The 26,498-nt window shown below is 36.1% G+C and overlaps 1 protein-coding gene across 1 annotated transcript; it reads left to right on the top strand.

The window, feature by feature from the left end:
• Window positions 1-857: 857 nt before the first annotated feature.
• On the top strand, window positions 858-25,794 carry LOC106118656 (fibrillin-1). Its single transcript, XM_013313343.1, has 28 exons — window positions 858-1,063; window positions 3,952-4,126; window positions 7,194-7,272; window positions 9,489-9,620; window positions 10,088-10,172; window positions 10,633-10,766; window positions 11,206-11,329; window positions 11,893-12,054; window positions 12,224-12,403; window positions 12,907-13,056; window positions 13,721-13,823; window positions 14,585-14,649; window positions 15,367-15,495; window positions 16,549-16,692; window positions 17,544-17,700; window positions 18,120-18,913; window positions 18,995-19,471; window positions 19,589-19,696; window positions 20,010-20,186; window positions 20,914-21,042; window positions 21,647-21,804; window positions 22,219-22,314; window positions 22,512-22,639; window positions 23,249-23,388; window positions 23,971-24,115; window positions 24,491-24,611; window positions 25,017-25,138; window positions 25,347-25,794. Exons 1-28 carry the CDS (start codon window positions 1,009-1,011, stop codon window positions 25,510-25,512), a joined length of 4,635 nt encoding a protein of 1,544 aa, XP_013168797.1. The 5' UTR covers window positions 858-1,008; the 3' UTR covers window positions 25,513-25,794.
• Window positions 25,795-26,498: the final 704 nt, after the last annotated feature.

The following is a 26,498-nucleotide window of genomic DNA, read 5'->3' as shown; positions in this document are numbered from 1 at the left end:
GTGCCAAATTGCATCAAAACCCGTTGCGCCGATTCATCCCTCCCTCCATCCATCTAAACTTTCGCATTCATAATATTAGATAAGTAAGAAGTAACATTACTATAGTATTAATACCACTCTAAGACATTAGAAAAAGGATCTTTCAACGATGATTTTGAGTAAACAATTGTCTATAGAGACTACAAAATGGAATAAAATATAGGTCATAAAATGGCAAACACAACATGCAAATAAGTATTAATTTTGTTATTCTATGCCATTCTTTAGTAGATATATCGTAAAACATTTTAACGTTTTACAGTGGGTGATGTGTAGGTAGGATCTTTGGGTCAGATAGTCAAAATGATTTTGTAGGACGTACCCAGTATTAGAGAATAGAATAATTTGAATTAATAACAAAATATTGTAACTGCACTGTGTAGAGATGAATCTTACTAATATCATAAGTGAGAATGTGTAAATGTATGGATGGATGATTCTTTAAAGGTATCTCCGGAACGGCTCAACGGATCTTGATGAAATTTAGCACAGATGTAGAACATCGTCTGGAAGAACATATACGCTACTCATTAATTTTTTTTAATTCCTCACGGACGGAGTCGCGATAGCTAGTGCACATAAAAGTACTGATTTGATGTACCATGCTTTGCAATCGAAATTCGACAAACATACTGGGACAAGTAAATTCCAACCCAGGACCTGCGCAGATCAGTAATCAAGTGCTTAACTCTTGAGCTATCAACACTCGTGTATTACCGTGTATATTTTACTTAATGTACTATTGTGTGTGTTTAATCTTTGACAAGAAAGAGACGGCTGCATCGAGATTGAGACTAAAATAGATCGAGTTGCGCACGCGCATGCGTCGCTCCTGTCAAATGCGCGCTCTTATTATAAAAGGATAAATGGATTTTTATATTAAATAATTAAAGAAAGTGAAATACAATATGAAGAGATAGTACCTATTGTTTGTGATAATTATTTTGTACTGTTTATTTGATTGTGATAATGAGTTGGATCATTTTATATCTGTTCTTTGTGTCCCTTCACAAGGGAATTTCTGGTAAGTTTACAAGTTTGACTTTATTCGCGGAATTTTCTTATAAGTTTATTAAAACTTTAGTATGTTTTTATTATAAACTTTTACATTACTGTTTAAACTAAACAGTAGGTTATTTTTTTAGTAGTTAAATATGTATTTCTTATTTTAAACCTACTTAACTAAATATTTTTTGTTTTATAAAATACTAGTTGTCGCCCGTGACTCGGTGGGCGGAATTAAAACTTAACTAGTAGCCTATGTGTTCTTCCAGACTATGTTCTACATCTATTATGGAGATACCTACAAACAAATATCCATCTAAACGTTCGCATTTATAATATTAGTAAGATAGAATAATTAAAAATATAAAAAATAAATAATTTAAAAATCAAGTTACATTTTTCAATCTTGTTCAAATCTCGTCGATTTTATATTCATTTGTTTTTAGCAGTTTTAAAACAGAAGTTTGTGTGGTTGATGTTAAATATGAATCTTCCGTATGTTATGTTATCCTGGTGTTCCAAACGTTTAACAGATGATTAATCTGACTGAAATATTAGCTGTCGTCCGCTACTCCGTCCGCGAGGCATTAAAAAAAAAACAAAATTAGTAATGTATTCTTCCAGAATATGTTCTATATGTATGCCAAATTTAATCGAGATCTTTTCAGTCATTGGAGATACCTTCAAACATACATCCATCTAAACATTCGCATTTATAATATTACTAAGCAGTAAGATTTAACGTCATAATTAAAAAAAATCCAGCTTGATACCTTCACGCGTTTTTGAGGAAAATGACCTTGACAGACGGACGGACGGACAAAGTGATCCTATAAGGGTATCGTTTTTTTCCTATGAGGTACGGAACCCTAAAAATAACTTAACCTAAACTAAGTCAATAATTATGATTCACATTATAAAAAGATAGAGTCCAAGAGCCGCGGTATATATGTTATCGTAGTACAAATATCGTCAGTTTAAAATCTCACTTGGCAGTCTTCAGTAAGTTAAGTAATTAATAAAAATTAGCTATCGCCGCGACTACATTCGCTTAATAAGTAGCCTATGTGTACTTCCAGGCTATGCTCTACATCCATGCCAAAGCTATTGAGCCGTTCTGGAAATACCTTCTAACAAACATCCATCCCTTCATCCATCCATACATTCAAAGCGAGCGAGCTTATCACTATCTCAAGGGCCTGCAACGCATTTGCGGTTCCTCTGGTATTGCTGATGTCCATGGGCGTCGTTGAACACCTCGGTGTTCCCGCTGCTCGTTTGCCCCCTTCTGTTATAAAAAAAAACATTCGCATTTATAATATTAGTATGGTGGAGACGTAGAGGTCAGACTATGATTCTATAATCGCGTCTTAATAAAATCGTAATTTGAAATTCAAGTCGCGTAATCATTACCAACTAAACCTAAAAGCTAGTAAGGTTACAAACTATGTTGACTATTTTACGGTAACATGGAAACGCGTGAAGATAATTTGAACAATATCTCATTTCAAATGAATGCATTAATTATGTTAACAAAGATACGACAAATTCCATAAATAAACTAAATAAATAAGTCTTACTAATATTATAAATGTGATTGTTTAGATAAATGGATCATTATTAGAAGGTATCTCCAGAACGGCTGCATAGATCTCGATAGAATTTGGCATACATATAGAACATAGTCTGGAAGAACACATAGGCTATTCATTTAGTTTTTTTTAAATTTCGTGCGGACGTTCGCGGGCTAGAGCTACTTACTATATAAAACTTGCCTTTTTCCGCGACATAGTTCGCACGGAATTAAAAAAAAATCTTCGTAAGTAGTCATGTCTATCCCAGTGCTTTTAACTCTACATATCAGTGTGTCAAATTTCATCCAGTTTTCGTCATAATTGCAAACATCAATCGATCCATCCAAACTTCCTCATTTATAGTATATAGTTGTTGAATTAAAAAAAAAACTTAATTAGCCTATGTGTTCTTCCAGATTATGTTCTATATGTATGTCAAATTTGACCCAGATCCGTTCAGCCATTGGTGATACCTTCAAACAAACATCCATCCAAACATTCGCATTTATATTATAAGAAGTTAAATTAGTAAGATATAAATATTATATTATTGTTTTTAATTTAATTCCTTTGCCTTCTCTATTAATATAGTCCCTTAAAATAATTGCCCTCATTAGATGTTCCAATTTCGCGACATTGATTCATCATTCTATTTACATAAATAGTTTAGTCATGTTTATTTTAAAAACAATACATAATTAAAATATAGCATGTCTAGATTAATTAAAAGACCTTAACCCAAAATGGTAGGAAGAGATTGTAAGCTACATATTAAATTGTTCAATTAGCCACAAAATCCGATATCATTTGGACGAATTTAAAATAACGTACAAATCTTATTTCTTACTAATATAAATGCGAATGTTTGGATATATGTATGTTTGTTAGAAGGTATATCCATAGCTGCATGGATCTCGCTGAAATTTGGCATAGATGTAGAACATAGTTTGGTAGAACACATAGGCTACTAATTTCGTTTTAATTCCGCGCGGACGGAGTTGCGGGCGACAGTTAGACTCTCTCTCTCCACCACCTAGGCCTCTGTCTAGCTTGCATCCCACAAGGTGGTGGGGTCAGCTGCCAATCCGTCTCTTACACTTCGCTCTGTCCATGACATCTTCTTCTGAGACTTGGCACTCACTCATGTCTTTTATTACTACATCTTTCCATCTCGTTTTGGGTCTGCCTCTGGATCTGTGACCAGGGAGGGAAAGTTGTAGCGCTAAATAGTAGACTAATAAAAGATAGAAAATAATTTTATGCATATTTATTCAAAAGCTTTGCTATATGCAGTCAAGCATGTTCAGTTACCTAATTTTATCTTATTTCACAGCATCCCTTGCTGACCAAATGGCAGAGATGACGCAGCAGTGCTGCGAGCAGGGCACAGCGCACGCGCGGACTCACAGGGGCAATGACTGTCCGTCAGCAATGCCCCCAGGCGTGCACCCAATGTTCAATACTCTGTGTACTTATGCTATGGACCAGTGCTGCAAAGAACATTACAAGTGAGTTCCATAGATTCCCAAACTTTTTTTCTTTTATAAAATTTCTGCTTCAACTTTTCAATATCCCGCCAGAGTACGTCGGGTCTTTCGCGGACCCCAGGAGGTCCATCTGTACTAGAGGCTGGAATGGGATTGTATGTTTAGTGCTTCGTGTTTAGACTCAAAAACTATCAAACCATAATCAGGACAATATACGATTGGATTTTTTTTACAATAAATAATCATTGTTAAATACGTAATGAGTTATTTTTCAACGACTAATCTATGAATTTTTAAAAATAAAATTAACGGAAAATAATTTTATAACTGGCACGATGAAACTTCAAAAAAAAGAACAATTTTGTATTTTGTGTTTCGAATCATTAATCAGTATTTCAATCTCCCGCGCTGTCAAACTGTCAATACAAGGGATACGAAAAAGTTTGTTGGTATTTCGACGTTACAGCCAGTTCTTTTTACTTTTTAATGATGAAATATTTTTTTAATGTCGTGTCTTAATTAATGTACTCTTAGGGTTAATCTAAATGGCATTTAAATAACTCTAGGTATGGTAAATACGCGTCAGAGTTTCATACTAAATGTTTCGTGCGTGTTTTGAATTTATTCGCAGAAGTCCTTGGTAGAATACGACTCGAATGACACACTTTAAAATGCATTAAGTTTATGTTATAACGGAACGGACATCCATACAAATATTGCCACTTCTCTCAGACGGGCAATTGTTTAAAATATCGTAGACATCTGACCCGTTGGGCATAAGTCAAAATTATGACAGCTCACTTGTCAACTGTCAACGTCAAAAAATTGTCACAATTTTTTCTTCTTTTTTTCACTACCTATGTGTAAATAGGTTTTATATATGACAGAACCAACTGCAATAGCAGCGCCTCTCATTGGTTCACATATCCTTGTTTGACTGTCAAAAACTCGTCTAATTTAAAAGTGTTGCGTCATAAAAGTTTTTTTATGAATAAGGTCTTAAAAGGTGTGTGCTACCATTTCCTAACAATCGACCTATTTACCTGCGACTCATCTTTTATCGCAGCTAACACCTGTATTTTATACACGGATTTAATGATGATAAAAATAAATTTTAACGTTAAACGTACGCATAGTTCGCGTTAACTGCGTACCATTGTTTACAATCTTTATACATATTTTAATTTGGAATCTTACTTATATTATAAATGCGAATGTTTAGATGGATGGATATTTGTTTGAAGATATCTCAAGAACGACTGAACGGATCTTGATGAAATTTTTCATAGATGTAGAACATAGTCTCGAAGAGCACATAGGCTCCTATGTTTTTTAATTTCGCGCTGACAGAGTCGCGTAATAAATAAATATGGAATACGAAATTGAGTTTGTTTTGTTGCTTATCGGAAGTAATTATAAGATGGTACTCTATCAAATGACAGTTTATAATATTACTAGTTAAATTGGTCTACTGGAAATCAAAAGTGACTTCAAATCTTGTTTATTTCATTTAACTATCAAATAAATAATTTAACTTCTTACTAATATTATAAATGCGAATGTTTAGATGGATGTATGGATGTTTGTTTGAAAAAAGACTGAACGGATCTCGATGAAATTTGGCATACATATAAAACATAGTCTGAAAGAACACATAGGCTACTAATTATGTTTTTTTAATTCCTCGCGGAAGGAGACACAGGCGACTAGTCATACCATTTAAAATCAATTGTTTTTGATACTAAAGTTAAATTATAAAGGAAGTTTCACACTATCATAGAATGCATAAAGTCTGCGTGTTTACGTGTGAAAAGACTGTAATCATTATGGGTACACTTAAATCTATTTCTCGAATTATCTTATAGAGTGGTATTTCACACGAGGGTAAAACTGGAAGATAGAGTTGTAACGCAGTACTATTATCAGCATAGAGCCCGGTATAGAGCGTCGGTGGCTCAGTGGTCAAGCACTTGACTTGCAATCTGCAGGTCCTGGGTTCGAATCCCGCCATGTACCAATGTCTTTTTCAATTTCCGATTTACTTATGTACATTTATCCGACGTTCTTACGGTGAAGGAAAACATCGTGATGCAACCTGCACATATCTGAGAAGAAATTCAAAGATATGTGTGAAGTCAACCAACCCGCACTTGGCCAGCGTGGTTGAATATGGCCTAATCACCCTTAACTTAGGGTAGGCTCTGAGCCCCTCGGTGGGGACGTATAGTAAGCTGATGATGATGAAATATTATCAGAATTATTTTAACAGTAATTGTTCTGTCACGTTGTACCCTCGTGTGAAAAAATAATTACAAGTTGAGAAGTATGGATAGCTAACAGATGGTCCAAATAATAGATAGTAAGTTGAGTTGAAGTGTTAAGTGGTTAATAAATATTTAGATAAATAAAGATAATTCAAAGATATAAGTGCGATGAATTTATCTGTCCCGGTATTGAACGATTAATTCGGTCTGTAAAAACCTACAAGGGTACAGTCAGTTAAGTTTGTAATGGTACGTTTTTCATTTCTAGTTTAAATTGATTATTATTTAAGTTTTTTTTTGTCAATTTATAGCAAATAAATAATTGCTAAGTAAGAAAGATATCAAATGAAAAAATAGTTAAAGCCTTTGAAACGATTTACGTAGACTCTATGTATTTTACTTAAGAATTTAAGGTTTTTAACGCACAGTTAATTTAAAAAACTACGATTTATATACCCTATAAAGTTCTGGTGAGGAAATGGAATTAAATCGGCTACCAACATTTTAAAATCGTTCAATCCGTCCACGAAACAACAACTATTAACTGTCTTACTAAAATCTCGGCACCGTTGAATATAACATAATAAATTAGTCGGTACTTGGTAATCTTCAGAATAAACATTATAAATTAATTTACAAGATAATTAATCTATCCGTAATCTTTATAACTTAGCGCTAAGATAAGACTAGATCTAGGACATCTTCTAAAAGCCATAAAGTCTAGAAATTTAACAAAATAACACGATTTAGCCTTCAATTTAGTTTTCAATGTTGAAAAATTGCCAACAAAAACTATTCTAATTTTGTTTTTTTTTCAATTCTAGAAAAAAGGAGGCGTGTGAAAGCGGGATAGATGTAGCAACGAGTAAGCGAGATTGTAGCTCTACTGTGGATTCCGCGAGGGTAAGATTGTAAAATAAATATGTTTTACTTACAATTTCAAACATTTTGGCGGCTCTAGAACATTCCACGAGTCGATACGCAGAGCACAAAAGTGTAGAGAAAGGTCGTAAAGTCGTAGGGAAGGTACTGCGTAGTGCGCAGTTCAAGGTCATCCGCCAAAAATATTGAAACTCTATAACTGGCATACCGCTAACGAAGCTGACTGTACAATTTGATTACAGTTAATCTGAACTTTAGAACCGTTTCACGGTATTGCAGAGGAAATAAGAACTGGTTTTATTTTAACTTTGTAAAGTATTTATGCATTTATTTTGATATTTTAACTCTACATTTATTTTTTTTTGAAAGACTAAGTTAAAATACTCAAAATAATGTTCAATGAAGTAAAAGCGCCTCCACTAGTAGAAGTAAGTGACGGTATCCTATACCTATTATTTTCGAGTTTCCAACACCACTATTAACCGTTGCTGTTAGTACCAATATGGCTATCAAATAGGCACAGAATGTCACGACTTATAGCCGGTCTAATTAAATAGAGGTCGACGAGAGTTCTTTTTTGTTTTATTTTAGTGAATGCAGTTTTTTATGAATGAAGTACATTGATGCTACGTAGCGGATTTCGCGCTTCCTGACTTCAATCTAAAGCTTGTATTATAACAATAGCGATTGCTATACGATGATTTATTCTATGTTTGATACGGTTTGATTAAAATTTATTCTCTTTCCTCTTTCTAATATCATTAAAAAATGCAGTGACATTTGTATTGTCATGCATTGTTGTCTCTGTTCAGAGGACAAGAGTGAGGTGGATAAAATGAAAATATCAGTACGGCAAACTGTCTTTATTTCGTTGTTAAAACTATATACATACAAGCTGTCGCCCACGACTCCGTCCGCGCGGACCTAAAAATAAACTTGATTAGTAGCCGGTATGTTCTTCTAGACTATGCTCTACATCTATGCCAATTTCATCAATCTGTTGAGCCGTTCTAGAGACCTTCAAACATCCATCCATCCAAGCATTTATAATATTAATAAGATTTACATTCTCTATCAAACCTTAATCCTACATCTCGTTCACTCGTTGATTTCCCGCGTAATTCTTTTCTATTTTTTCATCTTAAAAGTCAAAGGTCTTAGTGGCGAGTATGCCACATCTTTAATGAACAAAAACTTTTTGCTACCAAAGAGTTTGTGTTCTTATACATAATTCTGCATTCAAAGGGTCAAATGACAGTTGTAGTCTTTGAGTTTATAGCTTTAAGTGTAGTGTTAACTTAAATAAACATAGTATCACCTAAGCAAACATTGTTAAAGTAGGTAATTAGGGATCTTTTATCACTTGCACTGATAAGGCACAGATAACGGCTTGTTAAAATGAGCGAGTAATGTTTGCATTGTTTTATATTAGTGTGTTCGCTTCCTTATTTTCTCAGTATAAGGGTGTAGCATTCGTTGCGTTATATTTGGCTCGTTTACGTACCGACACGTGTTGCCGGTCCAAAGGTCTGACATCGACTAACGTCCCCTCTCTCCGGCTTGTACTTATGGCGTGTACGCTCGAGACAAACAACACTACGTTTATGCACTACAAAGGGCAATTTAAATATATTAGTAACTAGAAATTTTCATAAAAATACATATAAGCTAGATTTAAGTAGCATTTTTTTCTACTTTTAGACAATAATAGTTAGAATCCTTTGGCGCGTTTTCGTTAGTAAGTCAAGTGTCAGATTGATTAGAGACGTGACATAAATATCGATATTTTAGTAAGGCTTGTGTTGCACCGATACACCGGTATAGAGTCGAATTTTCTTCCTAACAATACTAGAAAGGTTCGCTTAGTAGGAGATTTGTCTTAAGTGGGTAGCAAATTAATATTCTTGACTATATAAAAATGTATAAAACATATTGTTATCATTATTTTGTCAAAGATAATGGATAAGAAACAAGGATGTAGTCTCAGGAACTAACGGTTGGTGTTGCGCATATGCGTCGGTTGCGGCGATTTGCTGCTCGTATGCCTAGTTTTCTTAAAAAAATATAGCAGATAAAAAATAGCTTGACGGGTTTGAACAGTAAACGAGTCACTGCGCAGAACATAATTCGTGTAAAACTTGAGGGGGGGGGCATGCGTAACGCGTATGACCTTGAACTTCCAATAATATAGATACAGAATTATCCCTGGTATTCATCAGTAATGTGATTTTTTACAGAGATGTTGCGACGAGTGTCTCAAGGGTTCAGCGGTTGGTGTATCTCGCGGCGGCAGCGCATGTGTTACGGACACGCGAGGATTGAGCGGCGACCAGCTGCTGGCAGGAAACGCTTTCAATACATGCTGTCAGGTAAGCAAGCAGGAAGCAGGAGGTAGTAACTACTGCTAGATATATTATTGTTTAAAAATACTGCATAAACCAAAGACGTAGAGCAAGGATGTATTGGAACTAAAATAATTCTACACTGGATTAACAACAATTGTCATCATCATCATCACCTCACTATACGTCCCCATCGAGGGGCTCGGAGTTCACCCTAAGTTAAGGGTGATGAGGCCATAGTCAACCACGCTGGCAAAGTGCGGGTTGACTTCACACATATCTTTGGATTCCTTCTCAGATATGTGCACAATCACAATGTTTTCCTTCACCGTAAGAACGTTTGATAAATATACATATGTAAATCGGTAATTGAAAAACACATTGGCACATGGCGGGATTCGAACCCAGGACCTGCAGATTGCTAGTCAAGTGCTTTACCTCTGAGCCACCGACGCTCTTCATTTCATTTATAATATGATATTAATTTCTTACAGAAATCAGCAAGTAAATCGGTCAAAACGGATACTGTAACACGTCGACCTGGTGACGCTATTGTTACGAGAAAACCTTTAGAAGACGGTAAGACTATTTTATTATTGATTTCTAAGACCAAAATCTTTGTGTAAAACATATCGTCATCCCTGTCATTATATTTGACAAAAACAGAGACAATGATGTTTTTTATACGGGGATTTTAGTCTTAGAAACTCACAATTACACTAGAATTGCAGATGTCTTGAACATCTGCGGTATTTATTGTAACTATCTATCGCCCGCAACTTCTCGCGCGCCGAATTAAAAACAAACTTTATTTTTACCCTATGTGTTCTATTAGAATATGTTCTACATCTATGCCAAATTTCATCAAGATCCGTTCAGCCGTTCTAGAGATACCTTCTCATAAAGATCCGTACATCTGAACATTCGCATTTATAATATTAGATTGCTGCCTGTGTATAGCGAAAGTTAATATAGACTCGGAAATCTATGTCGAGCCTTAATAAAGATAATAATAGTCAAAGATTAAACATTGTTTCAGAGCTGACATCAGTTTGTGATGATTTCGCGCCAAATGAGCTTTGCGCTCACCACTGCATACCAATACCGGGGTCATACAAATGTGAATGTAATCCCGGTTTTAGGTTGATGGCTGATAAAAAAAATTGTATGGAGGTAAGTTGCATCAACTGTTCGCTATATTTTAAAAATCCGAACAGAATTTACAGCCTTAAATTTGTCAAGTCTTTACAGTTCCCATACTATTATTTTTATAAAAGGACTAGCTGTCGACCGTGACTCCATCCGCGTGGCTTTAAAAAACTTGATTAATAGCCTATGTGTTCTACTAAACTATGTTCTAAACCTATGCTAAATTTCAGTGAGATCTGTGTAGCCGTTCTGTAGATACCTACAAACAAAAATTCGCATTTATAATATTAGTAAGATGGGAAAAAAAATAGGATTATAATTTGCCCTCTAAAAAAAACATTCATCAGACGAAACGGGATAAACTTATCATTGGGGCCTGTCTTGTGTGGTCGTTGTCACATCGTTCACCTGCAGGCTCTACCATTTTTAATTTGATGTTTCATTTCTTTAGTGATTGTTTTAGGTGGAGAAGAACAGATGCAAGCCACACAATCCTTGTCAACACAAATGCAATGACAATGGAGTCTCTGTGCTTTGCTCTTGCAGACGAGGTTACCAACTCATGGCTGATGGCAAGTCGTGTGAAGGTAATTAAAGTTATTATAATATATTACTACTGTGCCCGAGACTTCGTCCGCGTCAAATATTGTCTTTTATTTATAGTTTTAATATATAACTCACAAAATATACACTTACATAAATATAAACTATTATAAACTAAATAATAAACTTTCATCCCCTATTGTTATTTTGCACCTTTTAGGGTAAAATTTATATAAAAATTGAATGTCATCTTTATTTATGTCTAATTAACAGCATAGAAAATAAGTTTCAAAGTTCTAACTGTAAAAACGACCATACTTCTATACATATTTTAAACACCCGTTTCAACCCTTTACAACCAATTTTTCACGTTAAAAAGTAGCCTATGTCCTTCCTGAGGCTCTACACTATCTGTGTACCAAATTTCATTTAAATCGGTTCAGTAGTTTTTGCGTGAAAGGACAGACAGACAGAGTTACTTTCGTATTTACAATATTAGTAAGGTTTAGTATTCAAAGGAGCGAAAGAAAAAAATATTAAAGAGATCGTCGTGATAGTTAATACTACAATTGTTGTAAATATTCTTAATTCTTGTTTTTTCGTACAGATATAGATGAATGTCTCCTGAATCCACCTGTATGTCTGCCAAACACACAATGCGTTAATATACAAGGTTCATATAAATGCATCCTTAAGAAGACAAACAATGTAGAGAAAGGACAGTGCCCGCCTGGCTTCTCTAGGAATTTACTAAACAACGCCTGTGACGGTAAGTAAAGTCATACTAAGTTATACAGACTAAAAAACTGGTTAATAAACTTATTCTTGTAATAATTTAATTAATAAAAGCGCCTACCAAATAAAAATAGCAATGTATAGGAATTAAATTATTAGCTATTCTAAACTTGCAGAGATTCTAAAAATTCTTTTTTTTATAGATATAAACGAATGTAAGTTACCTCAACCACCTTGCCCTTCGTACTTATGCGAGAACACAGTAGGTGCTTACAAATGTGGAGGAATCAAAGGAGATCCAGCGAGTTTGCCAAAAAAACATTCAACAACAGAAGATCAGTGTCCGCCTGGTTTTAAAAGTAGTGGAATTGATGATTGTGAAGGTAAGTTATTGACACAAATAAAAAAAAAATTTATATGCGACACAACTTATATGAAACAAAATATCAGAACCCGAACAACTATTATAAGCTACTATAATAAATAGCAAAACAAAAACTTCTTTTACCCAATTCTTGCTGTCGCCTGCGACTCCGTCCGCGCGAAAATACTTAATAAGGAGCCTATGCGATCTTCCAGACTATATTCTACATCTATACCAAATTACATAAAGATCCGTTGAACCGTTCCGGAGATACCTTCAAATAAACATTCATAAATCCATCTAAACTTTCGCGTTTATAATATTTGATATTTGAGATTGCATATGTACGTCCCTTTCTTTCACACTAACTTACCTAAAACTATATTTTCCTTCTCTCTCATGTAACGAAAATATCTGTACGTGACGCGTCCTTCATTTGTTCGGTTCCATATTAAGCAATTTTAGGGCAAAATGACCACATTTTTTAAAGACACCTTTTAATAATCTTATTTTTATTTTCAGATATAGACGAATGCGCAATTCAAAAAGACGATTGCAATAAAATATCACAATTCTGTATAAACACGAAAGGTTCCTTTTACTGTCAGGATAAAGTTTCTAAGCACTGCCCACCCGGTTTCAAAAACGATCCTGTCACTAATAAGTGTGAAGGTAAAATTACTATTGCCGTTTAAAAGATATTGTTTTCTTTCACACAGGTAACAGACATTTTATACAGAGACTGACGCTCGCGATTCCGTCCGAGCGGAATTTAAAAAAAACTTAATTAGTAGTCTATGTGTTCTTCCAGACTATGTTCTATATGTATGCCAAATTTCAGCAAGATCCTTGCAGCTGTTCTGGAGATATCTGCAAACATCCATCTATCTAAACATTCGCATTTATAATATTAGTAAGACAGTCATTATTCAATATTGAAAACGTATAATATATTCATCTCTTTCTGTCCTTTAAAATATAGTATATTTCATCTTAAATTATTCAAACTTTCGTGAGACATTATATAATACTAAACTGATATATAAACACTGCTAAACACTCACGTATATACGTCCGGTGGCGACACCGACTGAGCGAGTGAGAGCTCAGTGAGCGACGGGCCGCGTCCGCGAAATAATACCAGTCCCACTCATCCTGATGAAGGGCCGCCGATGGGCTTGAAACTAGTCGGTGCCGCCACCGGACGAATATACGTGAGTGTTTAGCCGTGTTTATATATCAGTTTATATTTCATCTCTCTCATGTAACGAAATTAACTTTGTATGTCATTTGAAGTTTTATTTTTAAAAAGTCTATTTGTAATTTTTTTTTCTAGATATTAACGAGTGCGAAGAAGAGGAAGATATTTGTAAACCTAATCAAGTTTGTATTAATTTGCCTGGTGAATATAATTGTAAATCTGTACCTGAAATATCCAGGTAAGATTTCGTGACAATGTTTCGTAATTGTAAATTAAAAAAAAACTTTTTAAATATTACCAGATTTATGTAAATTTACTAATATTTCTTGTACTAAAACTAAGCTCTATGCTAGCTGGTATATGATTTATATAATGGAATAGCGGGATTCGAACCTCCGACCTCGTGGTCGGAAATGTGTGCCTCAGGGGTCAAGCACTTGACTTGCAATCTGCAGGTCCTGGGTTCGAATCCCGCCATGTACCAATGTGTTTTTCGATTTCCGATTTACATTTGTATATTTATCCGACATTCTTACGGTGAAGGAAAACATCGTGATGCTGCACATATCTGAGAAGAAATTCAAAGATATTAGTGAAGTCAACCCGCACTTGGCCAGCATTGACTATGGCCTAATCGCCCTTAACTTAGGGTAGGCTCCGAGCCCCTCAGTGGGGACGTATAGGGAGCTGATGATGAATATTCATATTTATGTAATTAAAATACTATTAAAAGTGATGCGTTATAATCACTCACATCTAAATGGACTGGTCATACGACTGCGTATTTTGTTCCTATTCGATTATCGCCATTTTGGCAAAGTGCATTAGCAAAGCGATTCCATAACGAACTTCAAAAATGTATAGAACTCGCGCGCCTCAGCTCCATACATGTTGGAAATTCGCTATGGAATATCTTTGTGAATGCACTATGTCTAGCCCCGATGTGTTTATAATGTCCTTTTTGCGAAAGTTTAATAAAAAATTATATTGAATTTTCAGTAACGGGGTAAAACAGAAATGCGCCGATGGTTTACGTTACAGCGCCGAGTTCCATGGTTGTGTAGGTAAATTAAACAATTATTACTTAATACACTTAATTTAAACAATAATAGAATCCTAACTGTTCAATACGATAGCTGTAAGTTAAAGAAATTTTCTTACCGTGGGTTTCTAAGACCATTGTCCCCGTTAAAACTTCATCCCTGTTATTTTTTGTCATGTTTGAGATAACATGTTTTAAAGGGGAATATAATTTCGGAAACTCATGGTTAAACAAACTTAAACATTTATAAGCCTTTCGTACAATTTGAGAAGCAAGACTTTTAAACTTATAAACAAACTAACTGTCGCCCGCAACTCAGTCTGCACGGCATTAAAAACTTAGTAGCATATGTGTTTTCCAGAGTATGTTCTACATCTATGCCAAATATCAAAGAAATTCATTAAGTCGTTCTGAAGCTACCTTCTACAAACATCCATCCGTCTAAACATTCGCATCTTATCTTACTAATATTATAAATGCGAATGTTTAGATGGATAGATGTTTGACAGTATCTCCGAAACTGCTCAATGGGTTTTCATTAAATTTGGCACACATATAGAACATAGTCTGGAAGAACACATAGACTACTTATTAAGTTTTTTCTTAATTCCATGCGGACCGAGAACCTAATTTATAATATAAGTAAGATGGCCTCGTCTATGGTTTAAATTAAAACACTCAATCTTGTAAGGTTTTCAAAGACAGAGATTTTTGGCTAAATAAGTTTTAACTTTTTCAGATATTGACGAATGTGCGGAAGGCATTCACATATGTGATCAGTACCAAACCTGTCACAATACATTCGGGAGTCATGAATGTCATTGCAATGTTGGTTTCGAACTTGACACAACAACAGGCGCTTGTGTAGGTAAGTACAAGTAGAGCTAGACAAAGAGCATTCGCTCTGAAACGATTCCATAACGAACACGTGATTGTCGCGCGACAGTTCCATACATGTTTGAAATTCGTTATGGAATTGCTTCGACGCGAATGCACTTTGTTTAGCCCATAAGGAACAACAAGAACAATGTTGGAGGAATTATTAATATGGCTAGCTTTTGTGTAAATTCTTAATTTATTTGTAATTAGCTTTTGCATGCGATTTCATTTGCGCGGAATTAAAAAAAAAACTAAGTAAGTAGCCTATGTGTTTTTCCAGACTATGTTCTATATGTATGCTAAATTACATCAAGATCCATTGAGCCGTTTTGGAGATACCTTCTAATAAACATCCATACAACCAAACCATCATATTTATAATATAAGTAAGATTTATTTTGTCAAAAAACCTTTGTATAATTAATAATTAATCAATCTTACTAATATTATTAATACGATTGTTTGCTTGTCTGGATGTTTGTTAGAAAATATCTCCAGAACGGCTTAACCTTGCTAAAAGGCAACGATTTAGAGCATAGTCTGGAGGAACACATAAGCTAGTAATTAATACTTTTGTAATTTCACGCTAAGAAGTCGTGGGTAAAATCTAGGAAGAAAATCCGACATTGGACCGGTTTATAGGCGCAACACTAACCTTATTAAAATGTCGACGTTTATGTCCCCTCACTAATCATTCTGACACTTGACGTTATAACGAAAGCACGTCATTCGCCAAAGGATTCTTTTTTTTATATCACAAGGTGGCAAACGAGCGAGCGGCCACCTGAAATCGCTGAAATAGCGAAGTGACCGTTGCGCATGGACATACGCAATTGCATATGCGTTGTCTACCTCTAATCGACGCAGGGGAGGATGCACTGAAGGAAAATATTTTCTTTCTGTGCATCCTCTCATCCGGAAAGTCCACTTCCACTTCCCATCCTTTCCTTATAAGAAAAAGGGTGGGAAGGGAAAGAGGACTGAATTAGGCTTATAGTTAAATCTCTGTTATTAAACCTTTATAAAATTTATATTATTCCAGATATAAATGAATGTGCCACCGAACAAAATGACTGCATCGCTCAATCACAGCGCTGTGATAATACTGTTGGCTCTTATCTCTGCGTGAGGTTCATATCTTGTGGCACCGGGTATATCTTGCATCATTCGTCCAGCAAATGTGAAGGTAGGTATCAATACTAGCTTTATTGTTCAACCAAGAGAGTCCCACTGCTGGGCATAGGCCATCCCCAAAAATCACTAGGTATATAGACACGTAATTATATCTGTTCTTAGGTACAGAGCGTCGGTGGCTCAGTGGTTAAGTACTTGACTTGCAATCTCAATCCTAGGTTCGAATCCCGCGATGTACCAACGTGTAAAAACACGTTTCCAATTATGTACATTTATCCGATTTTCTTACGGTAAAGGCAAACATCGTAAGTATTTGAGAAGAAATTGAAAAATATGTGTGAAGTCAACCCGCATTGGGCCAGCGTGGTTGACTGTGACCTAATCACTCCTATCATAGGGTAGGCTCCCAGTCTCTTAGTGGGGACGTATAGTGAGCTGATGATGAAATAGTTATGAATCACAACATGTGATACGGATGCAAAGGTAGATGAAGACTGAAGAAAGTATGTATGGATCGTGATATTTATAGATATGACTGATAGAAATGTATGGAAGATTAATACATACCGTGCCGACACTCCATAAGGAAAAGGGCAAGAACATAATGAATCTCAGAAAGTTAGAATAAGGCTTCAACCGAACCAAAACTTCATGCTTGACTTAATACCACCCATTGGTGGTATCCATCTACAGAATTAAAATAGAAGAATATTCCTGGTAGACGACAAGAACACATAAACGAAGCTTTTAACAATAATGATGACAAGCTTAGAAAGATAATTTCATCAACCTCCTTACAGATAGGTTACTCAGCCATAATTAAAACAAAAATATTATAAATAGATACAGTTTTTGGTACCAAAAGACCAGTATACCAAAATGTAAATAATTTATCTGTTCTAGATATTGACGAGTGTGCTCTGGGTACTCACAATTGCGGCCGCGCTGGCCCTGAGTACCGCTGCCACAACATCCCAGGCTCCTTCCGCTGCGTACGAAGGGCTACCACTACAACGTCGACAGCTGCACCTGAATACGACTATGAGTACTATGATTCTGAGTAAGTAAAATTATCAGAGAATAAAAGTATCTTTATTTAAGAGACAGAGATTGACATAGGCACCTTTTTCCTAACATGCGTTAAAAATAATTTTAAATTTTGCACGTAGCTAGCTACTTACTAGCTGTACTAGCTGATAGGAATTAAATCCGACACTGTGCCGGTGTACTGGCGCAAAACTAGCCTTACTAAAATGTCGACGTTTATGTCCCATCACTAATCTTTTTGACACTTGACTTTGTAACGAAATAATATCTAAAACTAGCTAAAAAGCTAAAGCTAAAGCAAGTTATGTATTAAATAATAGTCAGATATTATGAAAGACATAAAAAGTCTAAAACCTAAATATTAGTTAATTATCATAGTCGTTTTCAATTTAATATTTGCGTTCAATTTCTATATTATTTGAAATGTTTCAGAGAGGAAATTGTAGACGATAACAAAAACAATTCAAACCCCAGTCCTGACAATCAACCTAAACTAGACCAAACATCAACTAAATCTAGTTCAACAACTAGCGAATCTCCTAAGGAAACAACAACTTCTAAACCTCCTGAAATAAAGACTACATTACATCCAGATATTGACATAGATAAACCTGCAGAAATTCCAATTGATCATACACAAGACGAAGATCTGAATAATAATATTTATACCATAGACAATGACAAAAATGTACCTAATCCAGAGCCATCACAACCTGAGATCACAAAAGAGTCTGTGCCAACATCAAGTGAATCAATATACAGAATTGAATACACGACAACGGAACATCCAAGAAAAGCTGAATTCACCCCAGTGCCTTCTGAACCTAAGTCCACAGATGGTGAAGATGAAATTTCTTACATTCCAATCGATGAAAGACCAGCAGGACCAAAACGAACAGAAAGTACAGAACAACCTGGACCTAAATATGATTTAGATCCAGTAAATAAATTACCAGCTGAATTGCCACATAGTAAACCATTAGATCCAAAAGATAACGAAATAGATACATATGAAACCATAACAAAAGCTACACAACCTACATCTCCTCAAGTTGTGTTTGTTGAAGTAGGCAAAGAAACAGCGACAGTAAGAGGTGAACAAACTCCAGATGGATCAGTAATTGTTGACACCAATGAGGTTCCAACTAACGAATGGACCAAAATAAATGCTAAGCCAATCGATTGCCAATTTGGCTTCGAAAGAGACGAGTATGGTGCTTGTTATGGTAAGAATATTTAGTAACTAATGTGATTTACAAATTTTCTAAAGTCAAAAATCCGAGTGATTGTTGTTATGTTTTCTATAGATATTGATGAATGTGCCACAAATCGTCACATCTGCTCGGGTCTAACGGAAATTTGTCGGAATACCATGGGAGGGTACCTATGCGATTGCGCTGCCGGGTTCCGAAGGGATTTTGCTTCGAAGACCTGCGTATTTATTACTTGGCCTACCTCAACGGCGGCATCTACACCTACGACGTCAACAACTACTACCCCGATTCCACCTCCTCCTCCTCCACCGCCACCTACGTTACCGCCAATGCCACCTCCAACATTACCGCCAACACCTCCCTCAACTTTACCACCGACACCTTCTCCTACTTTGCCAACAACTTTGTCGTCAACACCTTCCCCAACAACAACTCCTCCGCCAACGATTCCTTCAACAGTAACAACTCCCCCGCCAACGCCTCCCCCAACAGTCCCAATAACACCCCCGCCAATACCTTCCTCACCATTGCCAACTACTCCTCCTACACCTCCTCCTACAACTGAACGAAGTAAGTCACTAACGTTTATGTGTCTGGAGAACAGTATTATTACTTCTCACAAGTTTTAATATTTGCTATCGAAATATTTTTCTTGATTTTAAACTGGTTACGTTTACTTTTTCATAGAAGTTTTCTGGGGCTACCCGATCCGACCATTCACAACGAGGCCATTTAAACCGAGAAACATCTGTGAAATGGGATATCATTTTAACACAAGCACTGGGACATGTGAAGGCAAGTAATTTGTTTATTCAAAATAAAAAATAAAATGTTAAATAAAGTTTCTACTTAAGAGTTTAAAAGTTAAAAGGAGGTATTATAAAAGCATAATATAACACCCGAAACATGAATCAATAGCCATTCTAAACTAGTTCAAAAGGATTCCAAATTTAAAACAGGCCTAAAAAACAGATGAATAAAAAGTGATATGATTGGTAAAGGAAATACTAAGTACTAAAACTAAATGACGATAAATCGATCTAGAACAAAATCTGGTGCGCCCTCTAGAGTATAAGAAGATAATGAATTGTTATATTTTTTGATACAGATATAAACGAATGTACAAACGGACAAGCGAACTGTGCAACGGTAGAGATATGTGTTAACACAGAAGGAGGTTACCGTTGTGAGTGCCCACCAAACTGGGAACTGGATAGTAGAAGACAACGTTGTATCCCCATCAGAAATAACCAACATTTTCCTCAAGGATATGGTAACGAACCCAGTAAGTACTCACTAAAGTCTTATTCAAAACACGACAACAAATTTTATTTCGAAGTCGAAGCGTCAATAGCCTCATGATTAAGGGTACGGATTTCCGATCACGTGGTCCAGGGTTCGAATCCTGACATTAGACTATTGTCGTATACCATATCCTAGTACAAGTTAGAGCTCAGTTGAAATGGTACAAGAAATTTTTAGTAAATTAACGAAAATTCTATTCTTCCTCTACCTTTGTAGTTATCCACATTCAATCTCATTACTTTTTTGCTTATATCATCATCATCCCTCCGCATAACATGACCAAACCAACCATTTACCCCTCAATTTCTCGACCACTGGCGCTACTTTGAAACTTCCTCTAATATACACATTCTTAACTTTATCCTTTCTTGTCACACCACACATCCATCTTAGCATACGCATTTCAGCTACATGCAATCTTCTTTCATCCAAAACCTTGGTGGTCCAAAATTAAGATTCGTATAATACGACAGGTCTTACGGCTTGTAGATCTGTCACTTAAGTTTCATTGGCATTCTTGGATCACAGATCACACCGGTGACCTGTCGCCATTTCATCCAACCTGTATTTATTTGGCTTGACATAATATAGCAAAAGTTAAAGAGCTGACGGCCAACTTACATTAAATGGCACCTAGAGATAGAGAGACACAGAAAGAGCGAGAGAGAATGAGAGAGAGACGCTAACTGTATTTTGTTTGTTTGTAGCATATAATGCAGTTGGTCCTATACATTATGGTACAACAGTCCGACCATCTAAACCTGAAGTGACTGTAGAGGACAGGGTAAATAAGTGCCCCGCAGGATACGAAGTTGGAGATGATAATTTATGTCATGGTAATAATTCTTTATTTTATTTACATACTAACTGTCGCCAGCGACTCTCCGCGCGGTATTAAAAAAACTTAATTAGTAGCCTATGTGTTCTAGACATTGAAACATCCATCTAAACATTCGCATTTATAATATTAGTAAGATTTCTTATATCTTATATCATCCGCACGAAATTAAAAACAACTTAGCAGCTTACATGTTCTTCCAGATTATGTTCTACATCTATGCCAACTTTGAGCGAGATCCGTTCAGCCAATCTGCAGATACCTTCTAAGAAATATAAGCATTACAATATTAAATGTCGATATCAATTCCTATGGTCCAAATATATTTATAAAAACTTCTTCTCGTCAGTCTTATGACTGGGTTTAGACTGAGGAGATACAGTACTGATATATATTGTTTGTCTTTTCAAAGAATATAAAAGGGATGTGATAATTATGGCAGTTAATTATATCATCAGATCACTATACGTTCCCACTATGGGGCTCGGAGCCTACCCTAAGTTACGGGTGACTAGGCCATAGTCAACCACGCTGGCCAAGTACGGGTTGGTTGACTTATTGCAGTTGATTGTCCAGAATAATAAAATTATGTATATTTCTAGATGTAGACGAATGTTTAACTGGTGAAGCGAAGTGTGGATTTATGCAACTGTGTACAAATTTACCTGGCGGGTACACTTGCAGCTGTCCAACAGGGTATACCCTGGTCGGTGACCACGAATGTGAAGATGTTGACGAATGTGCAATCGCAGGGAGTATTGTAAGTATTTTTTCGTCAGCTTTACAGGTTCCTGAAGAACTTGAGCCTATGCTTTGTTATGGGTCACCACGTCTTAGTTAACGATGGCCCACAGTTGCTTGACTTCACACATAACTTTATATTTATTTGCAGACTAGCGAATTAAAAAAAACTTAATGATAACCTATGTGTTCTTCTAGACTGTTTTTTATCTGTGCCAAATTTCATCAAGATTCATTGATCCGTTCGAGACATTCGCTTTTATAATATAAGTAAAATACTCGTATATGTTGGTTGCCTTCATTCTTGTTTTCATGTTACATTTGGTTTCTTCTTGTTTTCACATTGATGTTTATTGACTCACTTGTTATGATCACGTAATTCTGGGCCATATCTTAAATATTTCCTTCTCAACCATACCATCTTCGTTTCCAGCCTGTCTGCTCCCAAAACGCTGACTGTATCAACACATTAGGATCATATCAATGTCGTTGCCATCCAGGGTTCAGGGCCGCTCCTCGGAATGATAAGGTATGTAGGTATGGTATAAGCCCTCGGGATCACAAGTGACAATGCAAATTCCCAACACGTAAAAAATATTATTTAGTCCAATTTATAGTGTAAGAGCTAATATAAAGACTGTTTCAAGCATTCAATAGCGCTTACCTGGATCACAATTTGCTGTAGACACGGTCGTCTACAACGTCTTTAAATCTCTCTTGTACCAGGTGTGCATAGACGTGGATGAGTGTGTGGAGAACAGAGCGGGGTCACTATGCCAGCAGCGCTGCAATAACGTGTGGGGTGGTTACCGCTGCTCCTGCCACCGCGGGTACCGGCTTAGCCACGACAACAGGTACCAGGACTGCAGCACAACTTACTTTTATTATAATAAAATAGACTACTGCTGAAGTTATGTTCTTACGTTGATTCGTATGTACTTGGCCCGTTCTTTTTTATGTTTATTTCAGGACCTTCTTGCGATTGTATTTTTGTTGGATGCTAGAGTATTAAAGTTTGAAGGTGACCTCCTGGCGCCTGAACGAATGAACTAATTTTGATGCGTGTGGTATCATTCGATTCGTATTCTTTTTTTATATCATAAGGTAGCAAACGAGCAAGCGGCCACCTGAAATCGCTGAAATAGCGAAGTGACCGTTGCCCATAGACATACGCTATTGCATATGCTTTGCCTACCTTTAATCGACGGAGGAGAGGATGCACAGAAAGAAAACATTTCCATGCATCCTCTCATCCGGAAAGTCCACTTCCACTTCTCATACTTCGAAACGCGGAATTGCTTCCACTTCACGCCTGTCTTCTGTGTGGTCGTGGTATTTCACCGGGCGGGCCAATTCGTGCGAAGATGTTAAAGCGGGCTCTACCACTATTATTCTTCCTCTTTGTAACATTATGTATAAATTAATCAGGTTTTCTTGTGTTTTAACTAACAATGTTATTTCAGTTCATGTACCGATGTAGATGAATGTGTAGAATTCAAGTCTAGACATCTGTGTGATGGGAAATGTCTGAACGAGCCGGGATCCTATCGTTGTTCCTGTCCAAAAGGTTACAGATTATCCGAGGATAAGAGGAGTTGTATCGGTAAGATCATAACGTGATTCTTAATATTTCTAGACCGTTATTTCTGATAGAAGACAATTGTGAACATATTCAAGTGTTTGACAATTCTTTTGATGACATAAGTGTCATCATTTGAGAATGAATAAGTTCTTTCATTGGAATTCATTTTGTGGACTATGTTGATCGTTTTATGCAAAGTCTCCAATAAAAGATTTTGGCAGAATAACTTACTTCTAACGACAATGTTTCTAGCTAAAAATCTTTCACATGATTTAAATGAATACAGTATTGTATAGCCACTGGGGGGTTAGACAAAGTGCATTCGCTCCAAAGCGATTCTATAACGAACTTCAAAATTGTATGGAACTGAGGCGCGACAATCACGTGACTTATCGAAAGTTATTGCCAGTTCTATACATATTTGAAGTTCGTTATGGAATCGCTTTGTAGCGACTGCAATTTGTCTTACCCCCTTGTTGATGTTACGCTACAAACCGCTACCATCAGCGCCAAAGTAACAAAAATCAAATAGGCACAAAAGACTACGTCTTTTAGCCAGACCTTTTATAAAGGTCAATGTGTATAGGTAATTTATATTTTCAGATATTGACGAGTGTGAGACTGGAGAGGCGCCGTGTGCAAGGAGTAGTCCATATGCCGTCACTAGTGACATCTGCGTTAACATGCGCGGTGGTTACCACTGCCACCGCATTATCTGTCCGCCGGGGTACAAGATTGAAAGTCGACAGTAAGTTCTATTCCTTTATATTCCTATCAACTTTTACATGATGAAATAGTAGTCACCTGTAATCAGAATTTCAGGGCTAGTTGCTTTGAAAGGTGTAATTAAACTATCGACTATTTCATGTATGGGGAGAGAGTGACGGAGGAAGGAAATTGAAAGAAGCGATGCGTTGTGACCCAAAAACGCAGTTAGATTTACCATCCCGCGGGGAAACCCGAACCCCCCCAAAAGATCGCCATCGAGTCTTCTCATCCGGTCATCAATCGTCACGATGAAGCCACTCTGGGATCTATAGATATTTTAGTTGCAATTATGTACACTAAAACACTTGTCTTTTTTAATTCTTACGTATTATATGAGATGTTAAATATTTTACAGTCGCTGCACTAAGATTGATGCGACATGCGCACCCTCTGACCGCAACTGCACGCACCAACCGTCAACTTACTCGTATAACTTTATCACGTTCGTCTCTAAACTCTACATTCCTGATCCAAGTGTAAGTATTATTTATTATTAACTAACTATCCATACTATGTTTGTTATTTTAAACGAAATTCGACCGAAAGGGCGAAGTGACCGTTGTCTACAGACATCCAGAATTGCAGATGCGTTGCCTTCCTTCAATCGACGGAGGCGTCCATCCATCCATCAAATTTACTTATCCCTTCCATTGTTTTCTTATGAAAAGTGTGGGAAGGGAAAGAAGGAGTGAAATAAGTCCTCCGGCACACAAACTGATCAGCGAGCGTACGCGGAATTACTTCCACTTAAAGTTTGACATATGTGAGGTCTTCGCAGCGGGCAAACCGCCCAATTCGTGCAAAGATAGTAGAGCGAGCTCTACCACTGTTAAGAATTTAAATATTTCAGTTAACACTTTTAATGTGGCTTTTGTTATCAGGTGGATTTATTCACAATGAAAGGACCCGTCTGGCCGACTGCTAGGATGAGGTTTGAACTCAAACTGGTCGAAGTGAATGCTCCTCCGACTGTCAAAGAACGAGCTGATATAAATTCTTTTATGTAAGTTTAATAATATTTAATTTTACACGAGAGTTGAAAGTTTCAAGGTCATTGATTTACCGTTACATGAGAGAGAAGGAAGATACATATTTTATAGGAAGGAAAGAGAACGATATATTCTAATTGTGAGATCTCGTAATTTTGTGACAATTATAGTCTAAGAGCCAACAGTTTCAAATTTTTACGACTATTAAAACGTTTTTTACAGGCTTCTGCAAAGAGGTAATAACCAAGGCGTCATAACTCTGGTTAAATCTCTAGAAGGACCACAGAGTATTGAACTAGAATTGTCTATGGAACTTTACAATAGAGGGCAATTCGCTGGTATAGCTGTTGCAAAACTGTACATATATGTATCGGAATATGAGTTCTAAATGTATTAGCTTAAGGTACATTATTAAATAAAAGTATTAAAGTACTAAGTGACTTGTTATAAGAAATACATCGATAAGGACGCCATACACGAGCAGCTTTGAACGGCTCGTTTTAGCGAAATACACGTACGTACGTATGTACGGTGTATGGCAGACAATGCAACTGCCGAATGTTTAAAGCTGTCCGTGTAGTCTTTGTTTTCTATTGAAAACATGTAATTTTTTTAATATATTTTGCGTGTAAACATTTTTATGCTTGAGTATATTTTTATGATCCTTTTTTGGTAACATTGTTTTTTTTTTGAAAATATAAAACTGATTTTTAAATTTTTTTTATTTTTATTGACCTCAATATGTAATTAATAAAAAATTGGCTCTTTATTCAACATTTCGTGAGACATTATTATAAGCTTATATCGGCTAAACACTCACGTATATTCATCCGGTGGCGGCACCGACTAGTTACGAGCTCATCGAGGGCCCGTCATCAGGGTGAGTGACACTGGTCGCTCACTCAAGATGTAGCTCCCCCGGTGGGCTCGAAACTAGTCGGTGCCGCCACCGGACGAACATACTGTCTGTTTAAAACATTTGCTCTTTTAAAATCTGAAGACAGAAAAGTCGTGTACAATTTATACACGAAGTAGATTGAAAAAAAGAACAAATTCAGTTATTATTTATTTAATTTTAAGACAAACTACATACATTAATAGATTTGTAATTAATACATTTTGTACTTTAATTTGCTATACGAAATATAATATTTTTGCGTTATTCCTAAAATAAACACATCTCAAAAATCCATACTGAAATCACTTTCATGTATCACAGACTGGTTTGTTATTGTGTAATCAATAAAATAAATAACAAACATTACTATCCATTCTAAACGTTGGTTTTCACTGCCGTAACATAAATAAAAACATATCCTCATCTCTTTTGATAGAGAATTGAAAAGATTTTGTAACAAACAGTGGAAATGGAAA

The sequence above is a fragment of the Papilio xuthus genome, unplaced genomic scaffold (assembly GCF_000836235.2).
Source record: "Papilio xuthus unplaced genomic scaffold, Pxut_1.1 DF827570.1, whole genome shotgun sequence".
Taxonomy (NCBI): domain Eukaryota; kingdom Metazoa; phylum Arthropoda; class Insecta; order Lepidoptera; family Papilionidae; genus Papilio; species Papilio xuthus.
The sequence above is the reverse complement of the archived record's forward strand: the minus strand, read 5'-3'. Positions and strand labels throughout refer to the sequence as shown.

What these genes read in the sequence shown, in the direction of transcription:
- LOC106118656 (XM_013313343.1), top strand. Translation starts at nt 1,009, where the DNA reads ATGAGTTGGATCATTTTATATCTGTTCTTTGTGTCCCTTCACAAGGGA. An exon ending in TGTCACTAATAAGTGTGAAG is followed by an intron (nt 13,057 to 13,720) that starts GTAAAATTACTA and finishes TTTTTTTTCTAG; the next exon opens with ATATTAACGAGTGCGAAGAA. An exon ending in GGATAAGAGGAGTTGTATCG is followed by an intron (nt 23,389 to 23,970) that starts GTAAGATCATAA and finishes TTATATTTTCAG; the next exon opens with ATATTGACGAGTGTGAGACT.